General features: G+C 36.1%; 2 protein-coding genes across 2 annotated transcripts; one reads left to right on the plus strand and one right to left on the minus strand.

The window, feature by feature from the left end:
* The first annotated feature begins 961 nt into the window (after positions 1-961).
* Positions 962-11,088, plus strand: LOC123878749 (hemolin-like). The gene is made up of 7 exons (XM_045926050.1): positions 962-1,062; positions 1,388-1,448; positions 2,098-2,218; positions 3,054-3,647; positions 5,697-5,899; positions 6,578-6,730; positions 10,921-11,088. The coding sequence occupies exons 2-7, from the start codon at positions 1,403-1,405 to the stop codon at positions 11,061-11,063; spliced, it is 1,260 nt and encodes a 419-aa protein (XP_045782006.1). The 5' UTR covers positions 962-1,062; positions 1,388-1,402; the 3' UTR covers positions 11,064-11,088.
* Positions 11,089-13,649: 2,561 nt separating this feature from the next.
* LOC123878751 lies at positions 13,650-18,344 on the minus strand. The gene is made up of 4 exons (XM_045926053.1): positions 17,653-18,344; positions 16,247-16,405; positions 15,116-15,264; positions 13,650-14,001 (listed from the first exon to the last, which is right to left on the minus strand). The coding sequence occupies exons 1-4, from the start codon at positions 18,329-18,331 to the stop codon at positions 13,765-13,767; spliced, it is 1,224 nt and encodes a 407-aa protein (XP_045782009.1). The 5' UTR covers positions 18,332-18,344; the 3' UTR covers positions 13,650-13,764.
* Between the last annotated feature and the right edge of the window lie 318 nt (positions 18,345-18,662).

Consider the following 18,662-nt stretch of genomic DNA (forward strand, 5'->3'; position numbering starts at 1 on the left):
AAGAGTCTACGGAGCCTACGTCCGTTCCCGCTTGACGTATGCGGCCCCAGCCTGGTATGCCCTCTGCCCCGCATACCAGAAGAAGAGACTCCAGGTCCAGCAGAACAGATGCCTGCGCCTGATCGTAGGAGCTCCGAGGTACGTCCGTAATGACGTAATTCACAGGGACACCCGGACACCGACCGTGGAGGAGTACGTCCACCATCTCGCAACCGCTATGTTCGCTCGCGCGGATACAAGTGCATGCCAACACCTCCACGGAATAGCCCCACTACAAACAAGACCACCGGGCGGGCGTCCACTGCTCCGTGAGCTTCTACGTCCCGTATCAATGGTGCCTCCCAACGTAGGCATCGGTGGCGACGAAGACGAAGACGCATCGGACACGACACCCCAACCACCGGACACGATAACCCACCCACCGGATATGGCACTACCAGGAGAGAGAGCCGATAGGGAGAATCCAGATGCCTCAAGGCCGACGTCGAATTTCAGGCGCGACCTCAGCCCTTTAGAAAGGGCTGAAATTAACAATCCAGGTAGCTAAAAGGAACCTGTGAGGACACGCCCGGGCAAGGAGGCTCGGCCTCGAGGCCCGTACCCCGATAAACGGTAGTTTGTCGAGAAGACACCACACACACACACAAAGGCCCATATTACAATGCAGCTTTTGATTTCCTTGAATGTAGACACTATCGAAAAAATTGTAAATAAAAAATTTACTAAATAATCCTCCAATTCAATCTTAAAGTTATCTTAAACTGCATCATCACTTACCAACATGTGAGACTGCAGTCAAGGGCTAACTTGTATCTATCTGAATTTAAAACATAAACTATCGCGACCAAGAAAAATCGTACCCTACAAACAGACGTTCTTATAGTTTTTTTATATATTGCATATTTTAGCGTAAATTTATACATAAGTACTAACAAGTACTAGGTACTTTTTCATGTAATTACTAGTTAGTAATAATTAGAAGATGACACATTTCCCCGGTTATATAAACTTGAATAGATCATCATTCAGTTACAAGTTACTTTCTAGCCATTTCAACATCCGGTGCGTTCATTGGCATTTTAATTTTTTTTTCTTTTTTTAAATTTTACTTTACATTATTTTTTAAATATTAAATGTAAAAAAATCATAAAGCTAAAAAATAATTGAATTTTTATAAAATATTAAATATAAAAGTTAATTACATTGTAAAGTTCAACTTTAAATGTAATGATTTCTCAGTATTTTTTTTTTGTAATGTTATTAATGTTAAACTATAAACTCTTTTAAAATTCATAGCGATCGATACCATGAAAAATCTAAATTGTTTACATAACGTTTATACTTTATAGTGTATTTTTTTAAATAAAAACTCCATTTGTTTTTTCAGTGCGAAGTTGCAAACATGATGCGAATTAGTTTCATTTTATTGGGTGCCTGTGCTGTGCTAGGTAAGTTCAAAAAAAAATTGTTCTGAATTTAAAATTATTACATATTTCATTTAAAAAAAAAATCGAATAATAGGTATAGTGCGTTACATCGAATAGTACCTATGGCGTTATGTTGGCTCCCCTGTCTGTTGGGTGGTCATTGGCACCATATTGGCATGAGAAGACGCAGATTTTGTTTATTTTCATTTGATTTTAATTTCATTCATTCAGGAAAATCAAATGAAAATAAACAATATATATATACTTATATATTAATTTATTAATTTGCATTTTTATCTCTAAGTGATTTTTAAAGAATGTTTAACGTTCCTTTTACAAATTTCATTAGGGTTGTCACCTTTCACAAGTGAACATTTTTAACTCGACTACGAAAGGGTGAATATTTAAAAAAAAAGAAAGATTATTAGCCATGCTAGTCATGACTAACATTCCCCTTTCCCCTCCAACTAAGCGCAAAGCTGTGTTAGGAGGAGGTACGACAATAGTGCAACGGGTGGGGTTTGAACCGCCGACCTTTCGGAATTCAGTCCGCTCCTCAACCGCTGAGCTATTGAGGCTCAAAAAATATTTTGGTGCTTGTTTGATTGTTTGGTTATCGTGCACCTAACTACCTAAGTAAGGTACCTAATATTTTTTTTTGATTTTATAGGTGCATCACAGCCCGTAAACAACTTACCAATCTTGAAACAACTACCATCTGAAATCCTGTTTAGGGATAACAAGGAATTGGTTGTTGAGTGTGCCACAGAAGGAAAAGAGGGTGGAGTGAGGTATGTTAATTTTACATCTTCAGTATCACGTGCTTTAATAATAACTATAAAATCTTCTCCAAAGTGTGAGAAATCTGCCAATTCACACTTGGCCAGCGTAGAACTATAGCTAAACCCTTCTTATAATGAGAGGAGGCTCGTGCTTAGTAGTGAACCGGCGATGGGTTGATGCTAATATGATGCTTTACACGTTATCAAAACCCGTACGTGTAACATTAATTTTTTTCTGCCTGTTTTCGTGAAATCTCCAAAATAATTGAATAGATTTTGACTTTCATAGGCACGTCGAAGATTATCCCTATGCAAGGAGTGCTCTAGGCTACTTTTTATCATGGGAAAATCAAAAGTTTCTATGTTTTTTTTTTAAATTATACATGCGGACTATACGTCCCGGCCGGGAAAAAACCTAATCCATACTTAATATTATAAATGCGAAAGTGTGTGTGTGTCTGTCTGTCTGCCACCTTTTCACGGCCCAACAGTTTAACCGATTCTGGCGAAATTTGGTACTGGAAAATGCTGGTTCCCACGGGATCTTTAGTAACCTAAATCCACGCATACGGAGTCGCGGGCATCCTGTAGTGTAAAATATACGATACTAGAGAAAACCCTCGACTTCGCACGTCAAAAAGATAAAATACTCTTATAATTATCCTCTCCTGTGGAAATTTATAAGAATCTGACCTTATTTTTTATCTACATTCTACATTATAAAGAGATCTACACAAAATTTCAGCTTTCGGGTTTGGGCAAGGCGTTTGAGAAAAATCAAAACTTATCTTTTTATACTACACTTATTTAGACAAAATTAATAAGTATGTTTATTTATTTGCAGTTACAAATGGCTTAAAAACGGCCAACCTCTCACTCCGAACACCGACATCATTCAACAAGACAACGATGGAAAACTAATTTTCAAAAACCCATCCAAAAAAGACGAAGGCAAATACCAATGCTTAGCCGAATCCAAATATGGCATAGCCAGCACACGAGTCAATTTACGACGAATGTACATCGACAACCCTACCGTCGAATTACAAAGACATAGGCCCGTAGAAGGAAAAATGTATAAACTGGACTGTAAAATACCTAATTCCTATCCAAAACCGGAAATCGTGTGGTTATACCAATCCATATCTGATCCAAGTGCGTCCAGGAATATCTTGGATAGACGCATAACTCTGTCTCCAGAAGGCGACTTATATTTCTCGAATGTAACTAAAGAGGATACGAGTGAAAGTTTTAAATATGTATGTGTAGCAAGAATCCCAGCTTCTGATGGGGATGTGGTGCTGGCTGAACATGTTTTGGAAGATGTGGTGCCCAGCAGTGGACCACAAGACAATGAAGTGTACCCCCAATATGTGTCGAATGATTTCACTGCTGTGGTCGGGTCGGTTACTATGATCTACTGCATTTATGGTGGCACGTGAGTATTGCAACTATTTTCAACCCCCGACCCAAAAAGAGGGGTGTTATAAGTTTGACGTGTGTATCTGTGTATCTGTCTGTGGCATCGTAGCTCCTGAACTAATGAACCGATTTTAATTTAGTTTGTTTTGTTTAAAAGGTGGCTTGATCGAGAGTATTCTTAGCTATAATTGAAGAAAATCGGTTCAGCCGTTTGAAAGTTATCAGCTGTTTTCTGGTTACTGTAACCTTCACTTGTCGGGGGTGTTACAAATTTTTAATTTACACTAATTGTTCTTCGATAGGTAACTAACCAAGACGTTAAGTGTGGGGGTGTACTTGGATAAGTCTTTTCAAAAATATTACGGGTGCGTGTAAACTATTTTTCAATTCAGGGATCCGTTTGCGAGAAAAAAGTTTTTTTTTAAGTTTTAAAAGTGCTTTTGAAATCGTGTGTCAAGAGTGATAATATCTATACTGTAGATCTGTTTAGAATATTTTAAGAATTTGTAAACATATAGTACAAGTGTAAATTAAAAATTTATAACACCCCCGACAAGTGAAGGTTACAGTAACTAGAAAAGAGCTGATAACTTTCAAACGGCTGAACCGATTTTCTTGAATTACAGCTAAGAACACTCTCGATCAAGCCACCTTTTAAACAAAAAAAAAAACTAAATTAAAATCGGTTCATTAATTTAGGAGCTACGATGCCACAGACAGATACACAGATACACACGTCAAACTTATAACACCCCTCTTTTACTTGTTACTACAAGTATTTTACAAGTACAAGATAAGGATTAATTTTACGACTTGAAATCGTTAAGCTAACTTACGTAGTTAGCTATTAATAAGTATTTGATTTAACGATGTTTTTATGACTTGGGGACTTATTGACTTCTAAATAACACTGCTATTCTATAGTCATACTTACGGCCGGTTCACACATGTCTACGTTTTACTAAAATAGCTGATAACTTTTAAACGGCTGAACCAATTTTTTTGGATTATAGCTAAGAACACTCTCGATCAAGCCACCTTTCAAACAAAAAAAACTAAATTAAAATCGGTTCATTCGTTTAGGCGCTACGATGCCACAGACAGATACACAAATACACAGATACACACGTCAAACTTATAACACCCCTCTTTTTGGGTCGGGGGTTAAAAACGGACTCCCATGTGTGAACGGGCCGTTACTAAGTAATTAGTTGTCTCGCCACACCAATCGAATAATCCATAACAAAATATAGGCGTCGCAGAAAAGCAGGTATTATTTTTATTTTTTTATTTTCTTTATTACATGAAAATCTACGGCGCACTTATTCTAATAAATTCCATTTAAAGCTAATTACACAAATATCGCCAATTACAGATTTTCTCTTAAAAATTTACAATTTATGTGAGTAAGTTAAAACATTAAATAAGAATGTGTGTGTTTGTGTGTGTGCGCGCGGTGTGCGGGCGTGTGTGTGAGAGAGAGAGAGTGAGCGTTCGATAAGATTAATTGTTTAATTAATCCTCCGGAATCCGAAATGTCCTCCCAAAACCTACGCGAAAAAAACAGTTCCAACGCGTAGAAGTTGTCTGAGAGTTGTAACCTAAAAAAAAACTAAATGGATAAATAATTTAACCATCACGATTGCCATCGCAACATCTAATTATCCAGTTCCACGATCAAAACGCTGAAAATATTCAATAATCGCTCTGAATATCAGAGGGAGACTAAAATAAAAATCTGTAAAACCAAGTGTTTTAAATGCAAATTCACTCGAGGTAGTCTCCTAGCCACACATTTTTTTTTAAATAATATTAGCCATTTGAATCGTGGCCTAGGTGGTAATCCAGGATATTATTTACCTCCATCCAAATTTCAGCCAAATCCGTTTAGTAGTTTTTGCGTGATAAGGAGGTTTGACAAACATACACACATACATACACACACATACATACACACACACTTTCATCTTTATAATTTTAAGTGTGAAGTGTGATGTGATCAATACAAATAACACCTACTTATCGCCAAAATAGGCGCAAATAATTTTTTTTTTTTATTTCACAGTCCCCTGGCATACCCGGACTGGTACAAAGACGGTAAAAACGTGAACAACGAGCCCAAGGACCGCGTGACCCGCTACAACAGGACCTCCGGCAAAAGGCTGCTCATCAAGGAGACGTGGTTGGAGGACCAGGGGAATTACACCTGCATAGTTGACAACGAGGTCGGCACTCCGCGGCATCACTCCATGCATCTCAATGTTGTCAGTGAGTGACTTTCTACTCATAAACAAGTATAAATGAACCTCCGACAAGTGAAGGTAAGTAACTAGAAAAGAGCTGATAACTTTCAAACGGCTGAACCGATTTTCTTGGATTATAGCCAAGAACACTCTCGATCAAGCTACTTTTCAAACAAAAAAAAAACTAAATTAAAATCGGTGCATTAGTTTAGGAGCTACGATGCCACAAACCAGATACACACCTCAAACTTATAACACCCCTCTTTTTGAGTCGGGGTTCATTAAAAATAGAGGGGTTGGCCATTAAGGCCAGGGGTCCAGTAGATCAGGTAGGCATTCTGCAGCATCGCACCATGCACATTACTGTTGTGACTTTCATCAAGGAAACCAGGGGACTGACACGTGTTTAAAGGTCAACAATGTCGGCATTCAATGGTAAAGTCATATTACAGTTTACTCTGGCTATATATCATGCATCTTACTATTGTCAGTGAGTGACACTATCTATGTTTCACTAGTGTTTTCTATGTTTCACTATATTATGTACTTATATAGGCTCGGCGCATATTTCTTTGGTTTGGCGGATTATAGCAAATTAAGCTTTTGGTTCCTTGTATATCATGGACTTCCGCAAAATAACGCCTGCTTCTATAATACATAGTTACAGCATACAGTGAAGTTTATACGTTTCTTTTGTCAACAGGTGCGCCTGAATTCACAAAACAACCCGAGCAGACGTTAACAGTTCAACCAGGCAAGGATATAACCGTCCACTGTCAAATTGCAGGCGTCCCATTACCCAAAGTGTCTTGGACCCACAACACAAAAGATTTGGCAAAAAGTGACAGAGTTCATAAGAATAAGAATAAGAATAAGAAGTGTTTATTTGCTAGAATATGGTATAATATACAAGTACATTGGTCTTAAATATTATGTGGAACCGCATATTCTGCCAAGCATGGCGTGCAAAATTTATTGAATTTAATTAATGTAACAAACATGTCAAATTATTATTAATTATTGCATTCACTATTTAAAATTTGTCATTCAAAAATTCATTAACATCATAATAACCTTTGTTTAATAAAAATTTAAATAAATAACATCTAAAAGAAGTAAGGCTCATTGCATAACTGTGTGACGGTAGATGGTTATGGATACGTATTGCCGCACAGTACACATTCTTTGTATATAAAGCCAATCGTTGTGCTGGTATACAAATTTTATTTTTATGTCTACTGCTCGGTTTTATTTCTGTCTTTAGTTTAAAGTATTGGGGATATTTACGGACAAATATGCAAACTTCATAAATATATAAACATGGGAGAGGCAATATTTTAAGTTTTTTGAATAAAGGCTTACAACTGTCAGTAAAATCAGCATTACAAATAGACCTAACACAACGTTTTTGCGCCTTAAAAGCTTCTAGTGCATTGGTGGAATTTCCCCAAAGTATTATTCCATATCTTAACAAAGATGAGGCATATCCATGGTAGGCCAACAGTGATGCCTCAACTGAAACTATTTGTCGAATACGACCCAAAGCATAGACATACTTATGTAATTTTGTGCATAAATTCTGAATATGTGCCTTCCAATTACAATACTTATCTATAGTAATTCCCAAAAAAACAATGTCATCTACTTCTTCAATTCTCACATCATTAAATTTAATATCAAGGTTTTGTGTTTTAGTTTTATATGTTTGAAATTGCATTATATTAGTCTTAGATATATTTACTTTTAAATTATTTATATTAAGCCAGTCTACCACATCCATTAGTGCGCCTTGTACTTCACTCTTTATATTGTGACGTTGTTTAGATTTAATTAATAGGGTAGTATCGTCAGCGAAAAGTATGCATTCGTGTTTTATAATGTCAGGGAGATCGTTTATATAAAGAAGGAAAAGTAACGGCCCTAGTACACTACCCTGCGGTACTCCGAAGATATTTTCCCTGTAGCATGAACGAAATAATGTTTTATTATTTCCCACAAAACTACAGATTTCAACACATTGTTTTCTATCCTTTAAATATGATTTAAACCAATCTTGGGCTTGTCCTCGTATTCCGTAGCGTTCTAATTTATTGAGTAAAATATCATGGTCGACATAGTCAAATGCTTTACTCATATCAAGGTAAATTGCTATCGGAGCTACACCTGCATTAAGACTTTCTGTTACTTTTTTAACTAATTCAAAGCACGCTAGAGTTGTTGAACTATTCTTTCTGAACCCGAACTGTTCGGGTTTTAAAATATTACAAGAGGAAAGGAAGCTATGCAACTTATTAAACATGACTCTTTCTAAAATTTTAGATAATATAGGCACTAAAGTGACTGGTCTATAGTTACTTATGTCCTTTTTATCTCCCTTTTTGAAAAGTGGTTTGACTATTGAGAATTTCAGTCGTGTAGGATAATGCCCTTGGACAAGTGTCAAATTTACAATGTGGCATAACGGAGAAGCTAGTACCAGAGCAGCGTCCTTCAACACCCTAGTGCTGATATTGTCATATCCGGTAGATGCCGTATTCTTTAATGATTTTATGATTTTATAAATATCGTGGGGATTAACAGGAGACAAAAATATAGTTTTAGAATTAAATGGTATTTCAACATTATGATTACCTTTATTTGATTTATTAGAACCATTTGTTAAATTTATATAAAAGTCATTGAATTTTTCACATATAATTTTTGGTTTCGTGTATGTATTATTGTTATATTTGATCTCTGATAAATTGTTATTATTATTATTTTTATAGTTGAAATTATCCTTAATTATTTGCCAAGCAGATTTACATATATTTTTAGATTTTTGAAGCTTACTGTGGTTAACTATTCGCTGAGCGTACACTATACATTTTTTCAATATCGAAGAATAATTACGATATTTAACTTTATTCATATTTTTTAACAGTTTAGACTTTGAAAGGTGATATTTTAGATAGAGACAACGTTTTTGTATACAACACCGTTTAATGGTCCTTGTCATCCATTTATGTTTAATGGCTTTATTTGATATTCTCACTGTAACAATTGGGAAGCATAAGTCGTAAAAAAGAATAACTAATTCATAAAATTTATTAAATGCTTTTTCTGTATCCTGTTCCTCGTAAATTTCGTTAAAAGTTAAAGATGACATGGCTTCTATGAATTTTTTAATATTTTCACTACCCAGATCTCTCCTCTTTTCATACCAAAAATCATTTACGTTACGTTTCTTGCCCTTAACCCTAACTGATGCAGTTATAACCTGTGCATGTTCGTGGTCAGAGAGGCCTAAACAAAATTGTTTCGCTACAACTGATAATAAATTACTGGCTATTAAATCAATACATGTCAATTTTCTAGTTGGTGTGGTAATGTGATTAACTAAGTTATAATTCGCTAAAATGGACAATAATTCTTTTGAGTATTTAGTTTGTTTCATTATATCCATATTCCAGTCACCGCACACAATTATTTGTTTTTTTATGCCTCTAGTAATTTTTTTTAGTAATTTATTAAGTTCTTGTATAAAAATATGAGCTGATGCTGTAGGTGTTCTATATATACAAATAATAATTAAATTATAGTCAATAAGTTCAACCGCGCAACTTTCAAATTCATAACTTTTGGAATTTGTTACAGAGACGGGCATAAAATTAATATTATTTCTTAAGAGAATGCAAGAGCCTCCTCTTTTTTCCATAGTGCGTGAAAATGAACTAGCTAGTTTATAATTAGTAATTTTAATATTTGATTCTGTTCCTTTTTTTAAGAATGTTTCTGTAAAGCATAGCACATCAATATCACCAGTATCTTTTTTAATATCACTTAATGCAAAATCAATATAGTCACGTTTTGACAGTAAACCAGCTATATTTTGATGAAAGACTGTTAATTTGACTTCATAGTCATTAGGGACGAAAAAACTGTGACGTATTTGGACTATGATTTTTATTTATTTGGGAAGGAGTTAAAGTATCATTTTTCAAGCTGGTGGTTTTGGGTGTAATGCTTATTTTGCCTTCTATCTCACCTTTGTTCCTTTCATTAATCTTATTAAAATAAAACGGGATTGTGCCTTTCTTATAAGAAATACAAGATATTTTGGTACCTTTTACTAGTGAATTGGTTTTATTGCAATGATTAATATATACTTGAGTCAATGGTTGGTCAATAAAATTTTTTTTGTAATGCAAATAGTCAATTTCAACATTTATTTTAAAACATAGCCACGACAGAAAGTCCCTCTTAATATCATGTATTCTTGAAGAAGTATTGCAATCAGAAGGAGCAATAAAATAGCAATTGTCAAAATTTTTAAGTAGCTGTCGAATATTATAGTTCAAAAAATTTTCATTAAGATATGGATTACAAGCTACACCTACTACAAAAACTTTATATTTTTTCAACTTCGTCAATGCGTTACACAATTCTGAAATAACCAAAAAGGGATTTTTGTCATTTGAACCCACCCCAAGTATGAGCACATCACTCTCCCCCAAGTCATTTATCAAATTATCACAACTATTTAATATTTGCTTACACTGTGCATTAGGTTTTATAAGCGATGAAATATTATAAATGTCGTTCTTAATTTTCTGTCTAGTATTTCTTAGTCTCACCGATAGTCCTAATAATTGGTCATCACCCAAAATCCTTATTTTGCGGTTTTGTTTTGCACTTTGACTTTCATTGCACTGGTCTGTGTTCGTCTTTAGTGGAATCGTATCATTGGTTGGGTTGGTAAGTACTGTTGCTAAGTCAGGTACAAACTTGCTGTTTTCATAACTTTTATTAGTAGATAGCTTATTTTGTTGTACTTGTGCATCATAATTTTCCATAAAAGTAGGTGACATGTTGAATGGTGTTCTTAAATTTGCAGTCAATATATTATACCTCCGACGTTGAGGTGTTGAAAAACATTTATACATACTTTTTGTAGGACTTTTTGATAGAGTTTCTGTGAACTGTGCATATTTGCCTTTATTTTCAATTAATTTCTGCAGATTTTCATTTTCTATTTTTAATTTCATGACATATCGAAATTTCATATCGAACAGACTAGTCAAGGCAACGTTACAGTTGCTGATTTGATTATTAAAAATGTGCAGGGCACTGACGCTGGGTATTATGGCTGCAGGGGAGAGAATTTCAATGGGGAAGTCTATGCTGAATCGTTGGTTGTTGTTAAATAAATTAATATGTGCAGTTTCGATTTAACGTGTGGTTTTGTTAACGCGTGATATATCAGGATGTTTGGTAATTAGTATATAATGACGACACGTACCCATGCTACTTTGATCTGATAAATACAATGCTGAAGTAAAATGACGAAATAAAATTATAAAAATTTCCATACAAATTTTTTTTTATGACCAAGTTTTCATGGCTCTAATGTGCCCTAACTCGCTGAGATCGTTGGCCTCGGCTTATCTAAAGATGGCCAACGATCTCAGTGAGTTAGGGCACGTTAGGGTCATGAAAACTTTGACATATTTTTTTTTTTTTAATTTTGTATGGAAATTTTTATAATTTATTTCGTCATTATATTTCAGCATTGCGTTTATCAGATCAAAGTAGCATGGGTACGTGTCGTCATTATACAATAATTACCAAACACCCTGTATAAGCTCCGTACCAAATTTCATCAAAATCGGTTAAACTTTTGGGCCGTGAAAAGCTAGTAGACAGACAGACACACTTTTGTATTTACAATATGTACTTATGTATTTAGTATCTATGGATTTAATAAATTATAATATATCTGAATTATGTTGAATTTTATTTCAATTCTACGTTATAACTTATTAGTAAGTATAATAGGTAGGTGCGTTTAAGTAAGATACTTTGAGTATTTCACATATTTCACAAAAATGGGAAATTAAAAACCACTTACAAAAAAACCATAATTCTCCGTTCTTACTCATTTATTGTGAAAACCTGAACTAATTAAAATCGACAATAATAATTATACCTATCTACTTATTTATTTCACTTATAAAATTAAAAATCGATCCACGTAGGTACGTCTACACTTAATATACCTACCTAATAAAATAACAAAAAAATCAGGCATCGGGGCATAAAATAACATAAAAACCAGGCATCGGGATGCTGTCTTAGTAGAATCTAACAATCAAAATTACAAACTAAAACAAATTAAACTCTAAACTAGGTATTTCAGCTTATCACACTAATATTATAAAGGAGAAAGTTTGTATGTGTGTGTGTGTGTATGTTTGTTACTCCTTTACGCAAAAACCACTGGACGAAGTCGCGGGCGTCAGCTAGTATTATATACTTACTAGCCGATGCCTGCGACTTCGCCCGCGTGGATTTAGGTTTTTCGAAATCCCGTGGGAACTGTTAGATTTTCTGGGATAAAAAGTAGCCTATGTGCTAATCCAGGATATTATCTATCTTCATTCCAAATTTCAGCCAAATCCGTCTAGTAATTTTTGCATGAAAGAGTAACAAACATACACACACACACACACATACAAACTTTCGCCTTTATAATATTAGTGTGATTATATACGTGGTATATGTTAAACGTAGTACATATTACTTATTAGTAGAACAAAACAGTGGCCACCAAGTAATGAAATATAACTTTAAACGATATGAGAATCACCTAGTGGCCACCAAACATAATAATATTACTGCTATGAAAAAACACATAGTGGCCACCTCCTTCAGTAACAAGTGACCAAAATGTATGTCCGCTTTATAAAGGAAATGCTAGAAGCAATTGAAAAATGTCTTAGAATTTAAAATAGATAATGGTATGAAAAGAAAACTCTCTTTTCTCAAAAGTCATTTTGGCCTAACGCTGGCAGCAATTAATAAATTAAAAAAGGAATTCCATCTTCGCAAAAAAAAAATAGTTAACATCTAAACATGCACACATTCACGCACACCCACACACACAAACACACACACACACACACACACACACACACACACACACACACACACACACACACACACACACACACACACACACACACACACACACACACACACACACACACACACACACACACAGTTTTAATTTTTGTACATCTCTTTGTTTTTATTATTTTTCTTTATATTATTGTATACTCTGTTAATTAATTTTAAGTAGACCGTAATCTCATGTGGCCTTAATTTTAACTTAGATTTATTATAATATAATTATGTTGTATAACGCTGTTGATTACAATTGAATAATAAAAATAAAAATAAAATAAAAAAAATAATCTCGCTCCTAATGGCCCATCAAGAATACACCTAGTGGCCACCCCCTTCCGCGAATATGACCAACCAAAAAACACCTGTCCAGTGGAACAACAGAGTGGAACACTAGAGTTAATGATAAGAAAAAACTCCCAGTGACCACCAAACTTAATAATAGGTAACTTATAATAAGAAAAAATCGGCCAAGTGCGAGTCAGACTCGCACACTGAGGGTTCTGTACTCGGGTATTTTTTCCAACATTTTGCACGATAAATCAAAAACTATTATGCATAGAAATAAATAAAAATCTGTTTTAGAATGTACAGGTCATATGATATCCCACATGGTATAGTTATCTTACTTTGAAAATTGAAACACATTTTTAATTTTTTTTAAATGATGTAACCACAAATTCGCGGTTTTCAGATTTATTCCTGTACTTGTGCTATAAGACCTACCTTACCTGGCAAATTTTATGATTCTAGGTCAACGGAAAATACCCTATAGGTTTTCTTGACATACACGATGGACGGACGGACAGACAGACAGACAACAAAGTGATCCTATAAGGGTTCCGTTTTTTTGTTTTGCGGTACGGAACCCTAAAAACACCCAGTGGCCACCATACATTATTACTAGTGATAAGAAAAACGCCTAGTGGCCACCCCCTTCAGCGACTATATGACCAGCGGCTTCCCCTGCGAGTCGTCGTATCTGGTGTTGGCGTGTATGCTGTACATGGACGCGACGCCGTACGTCAAGATGCCCACGCACAAGCACGTCACCATCAGCCCCGCGAGGATCTGTGCGCTGAAGTAAGGCCCGCAGTTCACCGCAGGCCCAAAGCAACGCGCTTCGTTCGAGGAGTTAGCGTTTCGGCCGATTATGTGTTCTTTGAAGTTGAACGGCTGGATCTGGAAGTTAACAATTTAATGGACTGCTTAGATAATAATTTTTGAATGCATATCGAGAATTGCGGAACTGGCAGAATTCGAATCTGAGTATTTCTGGAAAACTCACCTTAAACTTAAACCGTTAGAAAATTACGTATTTATTTAAGGTACCTAAGCCCTATAATTCGCACGAGCGTCGTGAACCCAACGTTGCGCTGAAAACGCAAAGTGCGCGTTAAAGAAAAATTTCAAAAGAAAAATAAAACCGACTTCAAAACCACAAACACTAAAAAGTAAAAAATAGCTTTTGTTTAGCTACACTTGTAATGTGCCTAGGTATGAAGTCGAGCGAGCATATTAAAACAATATTAGAAATCCATTGAGTGAAGCTCGCCCGACTTCATACCTAGGTCATTACAAGTGTAGCTAAACAAAAGTTATTTTTTACTTTTTAGTGTTTGTGGTTTTGAAGTCGGTTTTATTTTTCTTTTGAAATTTTTTTATTTCACAATTTTTTGTGGCCCCACTGTAGTATAATATGCTATGCCCAGTTAAAACCCTACTGTTTACTAAGCTATTACACTGATCGCGAGCAATTTGCTCCTATCCATTGAGGAGTTCTGTTCTCCATCTCCGAAGATATTCATCAGATCTTCACTAAATTTATATGGGACTTGAACCTGCACAATATACCCTTTCAAACAAAAAAAAATTTCAAATCGGTCCAGGAGTCTTTGAGTAATCGGGGAACATACATAGAAAAAAAAAAAAAGATTCCGACGAATTGAGAACCTCCTCCTTTTTGGAAGTCGGTTAAAAAAGCGTTGACGTGTGCACAGATACTTGGGAATGCATTTGTTCTATTTGAACGCTTTTTAACGATGTTAAAAAAAGCTCTCGTGCGAATGAGGCCTAAGAACACTATCATAATCACACTACTATTGTAAAGGCGAAAGTTCGAGTGTATGTATGTGCGTTAAGCGTTTATTACTCTTTCACGCAAATTAAAGAATTTCGCAGGCAGACCCGTCTTATGCACCTTTTAAGAACATTGTGGAGAACTCTGAGGCATTCCTGTTTCCTCACGATGTCGTTGTGTTAGGACGAAGTCGTTGGAATATAAGCAAGAACTCACTTGGTAGTGTGAGATGGTGACCGCACTGCCGTCTCTCATGTTGACCAGCACCAGCGGCTCGCTGCAGACATACGACCAGTTCCACGGAGCGCCCGCGCGCATGTCTGTGCGACCCACCTCCTCGCCCCATTCCAGGAGAGCTACGTTTTCTGTATATATAAAAGGAAAAGCTGACTGACTGACTGAATGACTGACTGACATCTTAGACCACATCATCACTTTCCATCAGGTGTGATTGTGGTCAAGCGCTTACCTATAGTGAATAAAAAAATAATTATAAAAAAAACTGACTGTCTGATTGAATGACCTATCAACGCACAGCTCAAACTATCGGATGGATCGGGCTGAGTAGATAGCTATTATGACGTAGACTAAGAAAGGATTTTTGAAAATTCAACTTCTAAGGGGTTAAAATAAGGGTTTTAAATTTGTGTAATCCACGCGAACGAATTCGCGGGCTTAAGCTAGTCTAAATAAAATAAAAGGAAAAGGTGAGTGAGTGTTTGACTGACGGACTAATCTACCAACGCACAGCTACTGGACGGATCGGGCTGTTTGGCATGCAGATAGCTATTATGACGTGGACATCCGTTAACGAAAGGATTTTTGAAAATTCAACCCGTAAGGGGTTTTTTTTGTGTAGTCCACGAGGACGAAGTGACGGGCAAAAACTGATAAAAAATATTTAATTATTGCTTTCAATAGTCCAGAAAGTACCAATAGTCCAGAAAAAACCAATAATCCCGAAAGTACCAATACTCCAGAAAGTATCAATTGTCGAGAAAGAACCAATAATCCCGAAAGTAGTTACCAATACTCCAGAAAGTACCAATAGTCGAGAAAGTAGCAATAGTTCAGAAAGTACCAATAGTCCAAAAAGTACCAATAGTCCAGAAAATACCAATAGTTCACAAAGTACCAATACTCCAGAAAGGACCAATAGTTCAGAAAGTACCAATAGTCCCGAAAGTACCAATAATCCAGAAAGAACCAAGTCCCGAAAGTACCAATAGTCCAGAAAGTACCAAATCTCCAGAAAGTACTAATAGTCCCGAAAGTACCAATAGTCCAAAGTACCAATAGTCGAGAAAATACAAATAGTCCAGAAAGTATCAATAGTCCAGAAAGTACCAATAGTCCACCCATCGTCCTTGAAGTCAAAGTTGAACTCCAGCTCGAAATCGGTATACGCCATGCGGGTGGTCAGGCCATGCTCCTGCCAAGACTCCTCGGCTACCAGCGGGATCTGGCTGAACATGGAACTACGCGTGCCTGTTGTCGTGTAGACATCTGAAAAAAAAAAACATTTTTTAAACTGGCTTTACAGCTCTAGGTTCTGGCAAACAAGTGTAAATTAAAAATTAATAACACCACCGACAAGTGAAGGTTACAGTAATAACTAGAAAAGAGCTGATAACTTTCAAACGGCTGAACCGATTTTTTTGGATTATAGCTAAAAACACTCTCGATCAAGCCATCTTTCAAAGAAAAAAACTAAATTAAAATCGGTTCATTGGTTTAGGAGCTACGATGCCACAGACAGATACACAGATACACACGTCAAACTTATAACACCCCTCTTTTTGGGTCGGGGGTTAATTAATTATTACTAGGCTCACTTGGTCACGTGATCCGAGAAATATAAAGTAGGTACAAAAAAACCGGCCAAGTGCGAGTCAGGCTCGCGCACCGAGGGTGAAGTACTCGGGTATTTTTCTGACATTTTGTACGATAAATCAAAAACTATTATGCATAAAAATAAATAAAAATTAGTACCTATAGTTATCTTACTTTGAAAATTGAAAATTCTAATTATTATTTGTTGTCTAATTTTTTTCTGTGATGTAACCTCAAATTCACGGTTTTCGGATTTTTTCCTTTACTTGTGCTAAAGACCTACCAACCTGCCTTTCATGATTCTAGGTCAACGGGAAACATACCCTATAGGTTTTCTTGATAGACACCACAGACGGACAGACAGACAGGCATTGAAGTGATCCTATAAGGGTTCCTTTTTTCCTTTTAAGGTAAGGTACGGAACCCTATAGAGCTTCGGCTGACTCATTTTCAAAAAATAACAACTTCCCGCGCACATTTTTTTTCATTAACTTTGCAGCTCTGAGTTCTAGTTCTTTTGAATTTAACACAATATACGACAACATCTATTCTGCTATTTCACACGCCTTACAAAGTCAGCTGCATTGCCCAGCGTGGTGGACTACGGTCTAAACCCTTCGCATTCTGAGAGGAGACCCATCATCAGTACCTCGTAATCTGGTAATGAGATGAGTTAAGTATGCAGCAACGGGATAAAATGAAAAAGACATCATCATCATCATCAGCCTGTGGACATCCACTGCTGGACATAGGCCTTCCCTATAGAGCGCCACCACACGCGGTCCTCAGCCTTCCTCATCCAGCCACTTCCCGCCAGCCGCTTTATATCGTCGGTCCATCGTGCTGGAGGGCGTCCCACACTACGCTTGCTTAAACGCGGTCTCCACTCAAGGACTTTCACAACAAAGACGCTTACTAACCAATAAACCTAAAAAGTGCTCCAGCACTAGAAATCGTCACCCCTGGATGCAGCCTAACCTTCGGCGTCTCGATGGGCACAAACGTCAACCTTTCAACAACAACCGGATTCACCTTGCCCGTGTAAAACGCTACAACCGGACCAGCCGCGATCTCACGAACGACAAAATAGACTTCTTTCATTAGCAAATCGTGTCGCCTTAACGCAGACACCCGAGTTTCATTCTCCCTATCTTTAAAATAAATGTAAAAGTGACGCAATTTTTGATCATATATCTGTAGTTTTGAATTGGAATCGCTCAAATAAAACGCATAGCTGGCTAACGGCTGTAAATGACTTTTCAGTGTCTTAAATGCTTGAGAAACCGTTGGGAGGTATTTCACTCTATTTTCTTTCAACGCTTGACCCAAGTGGTAGAAAGGGGAGCCTTTTTTGTCTTTAATACTTATGTCTTCAGTACAAAATGTTTCTTCAACGAATAGTATGACTACTTTTGCTCGCTCTATAGCCTGTTCGATGATTTTTGAAAATTCGGTAGACTTCATTTTCATAAACGGATTCGCTTCGTTTAGTAGTTCGGTCAGCACTTTTTCATAGTCGATCACGAAAACAGGAATCATATCACGTTCAGCGACAGAAACCTGTAGCGATAATAATATTATGATGAAGGAAAGCCACATGTTTAAGCTCCTAATTTTCTTTATTTCGATGACAGAATAAAATACATAATAGAAATCGGAATCTTCTTTCCTTTGAAAGAGTTGTCTAAAAGGTTTAAGTTTTTATTTTCCTAAAACCTCTTTAGATTGGATAGGGCTCGTTGAATTATAATAAGCCTATGCTCTAAGCAATGAGCTCAGAAAAGTGTTGGAATACGGTTTCAATTTAATAACTATAGGAAATTGAATTTTATTTAGTTCAATATTATTTTTATCATTATCATAATGTAATTAATCCATATAACTATTTTAAAAAAGTTGTCTAGAGTCAACAACATTGTGTAACAAAAGT

The sequence above is a fragment of the Maniola jurtina genome, chromosome 26 (genome assembly GCF_905333055.1).
Source record: "Maniola jurtina chromosome 26, ilManJurt1.1, whole genome shotgun sequence".
NCBI lineage: Eukaryota > Metazoa > Arthropoda > Insecta > Lepidoptera > Nymphalidae > Maniola > Maniola jurtina.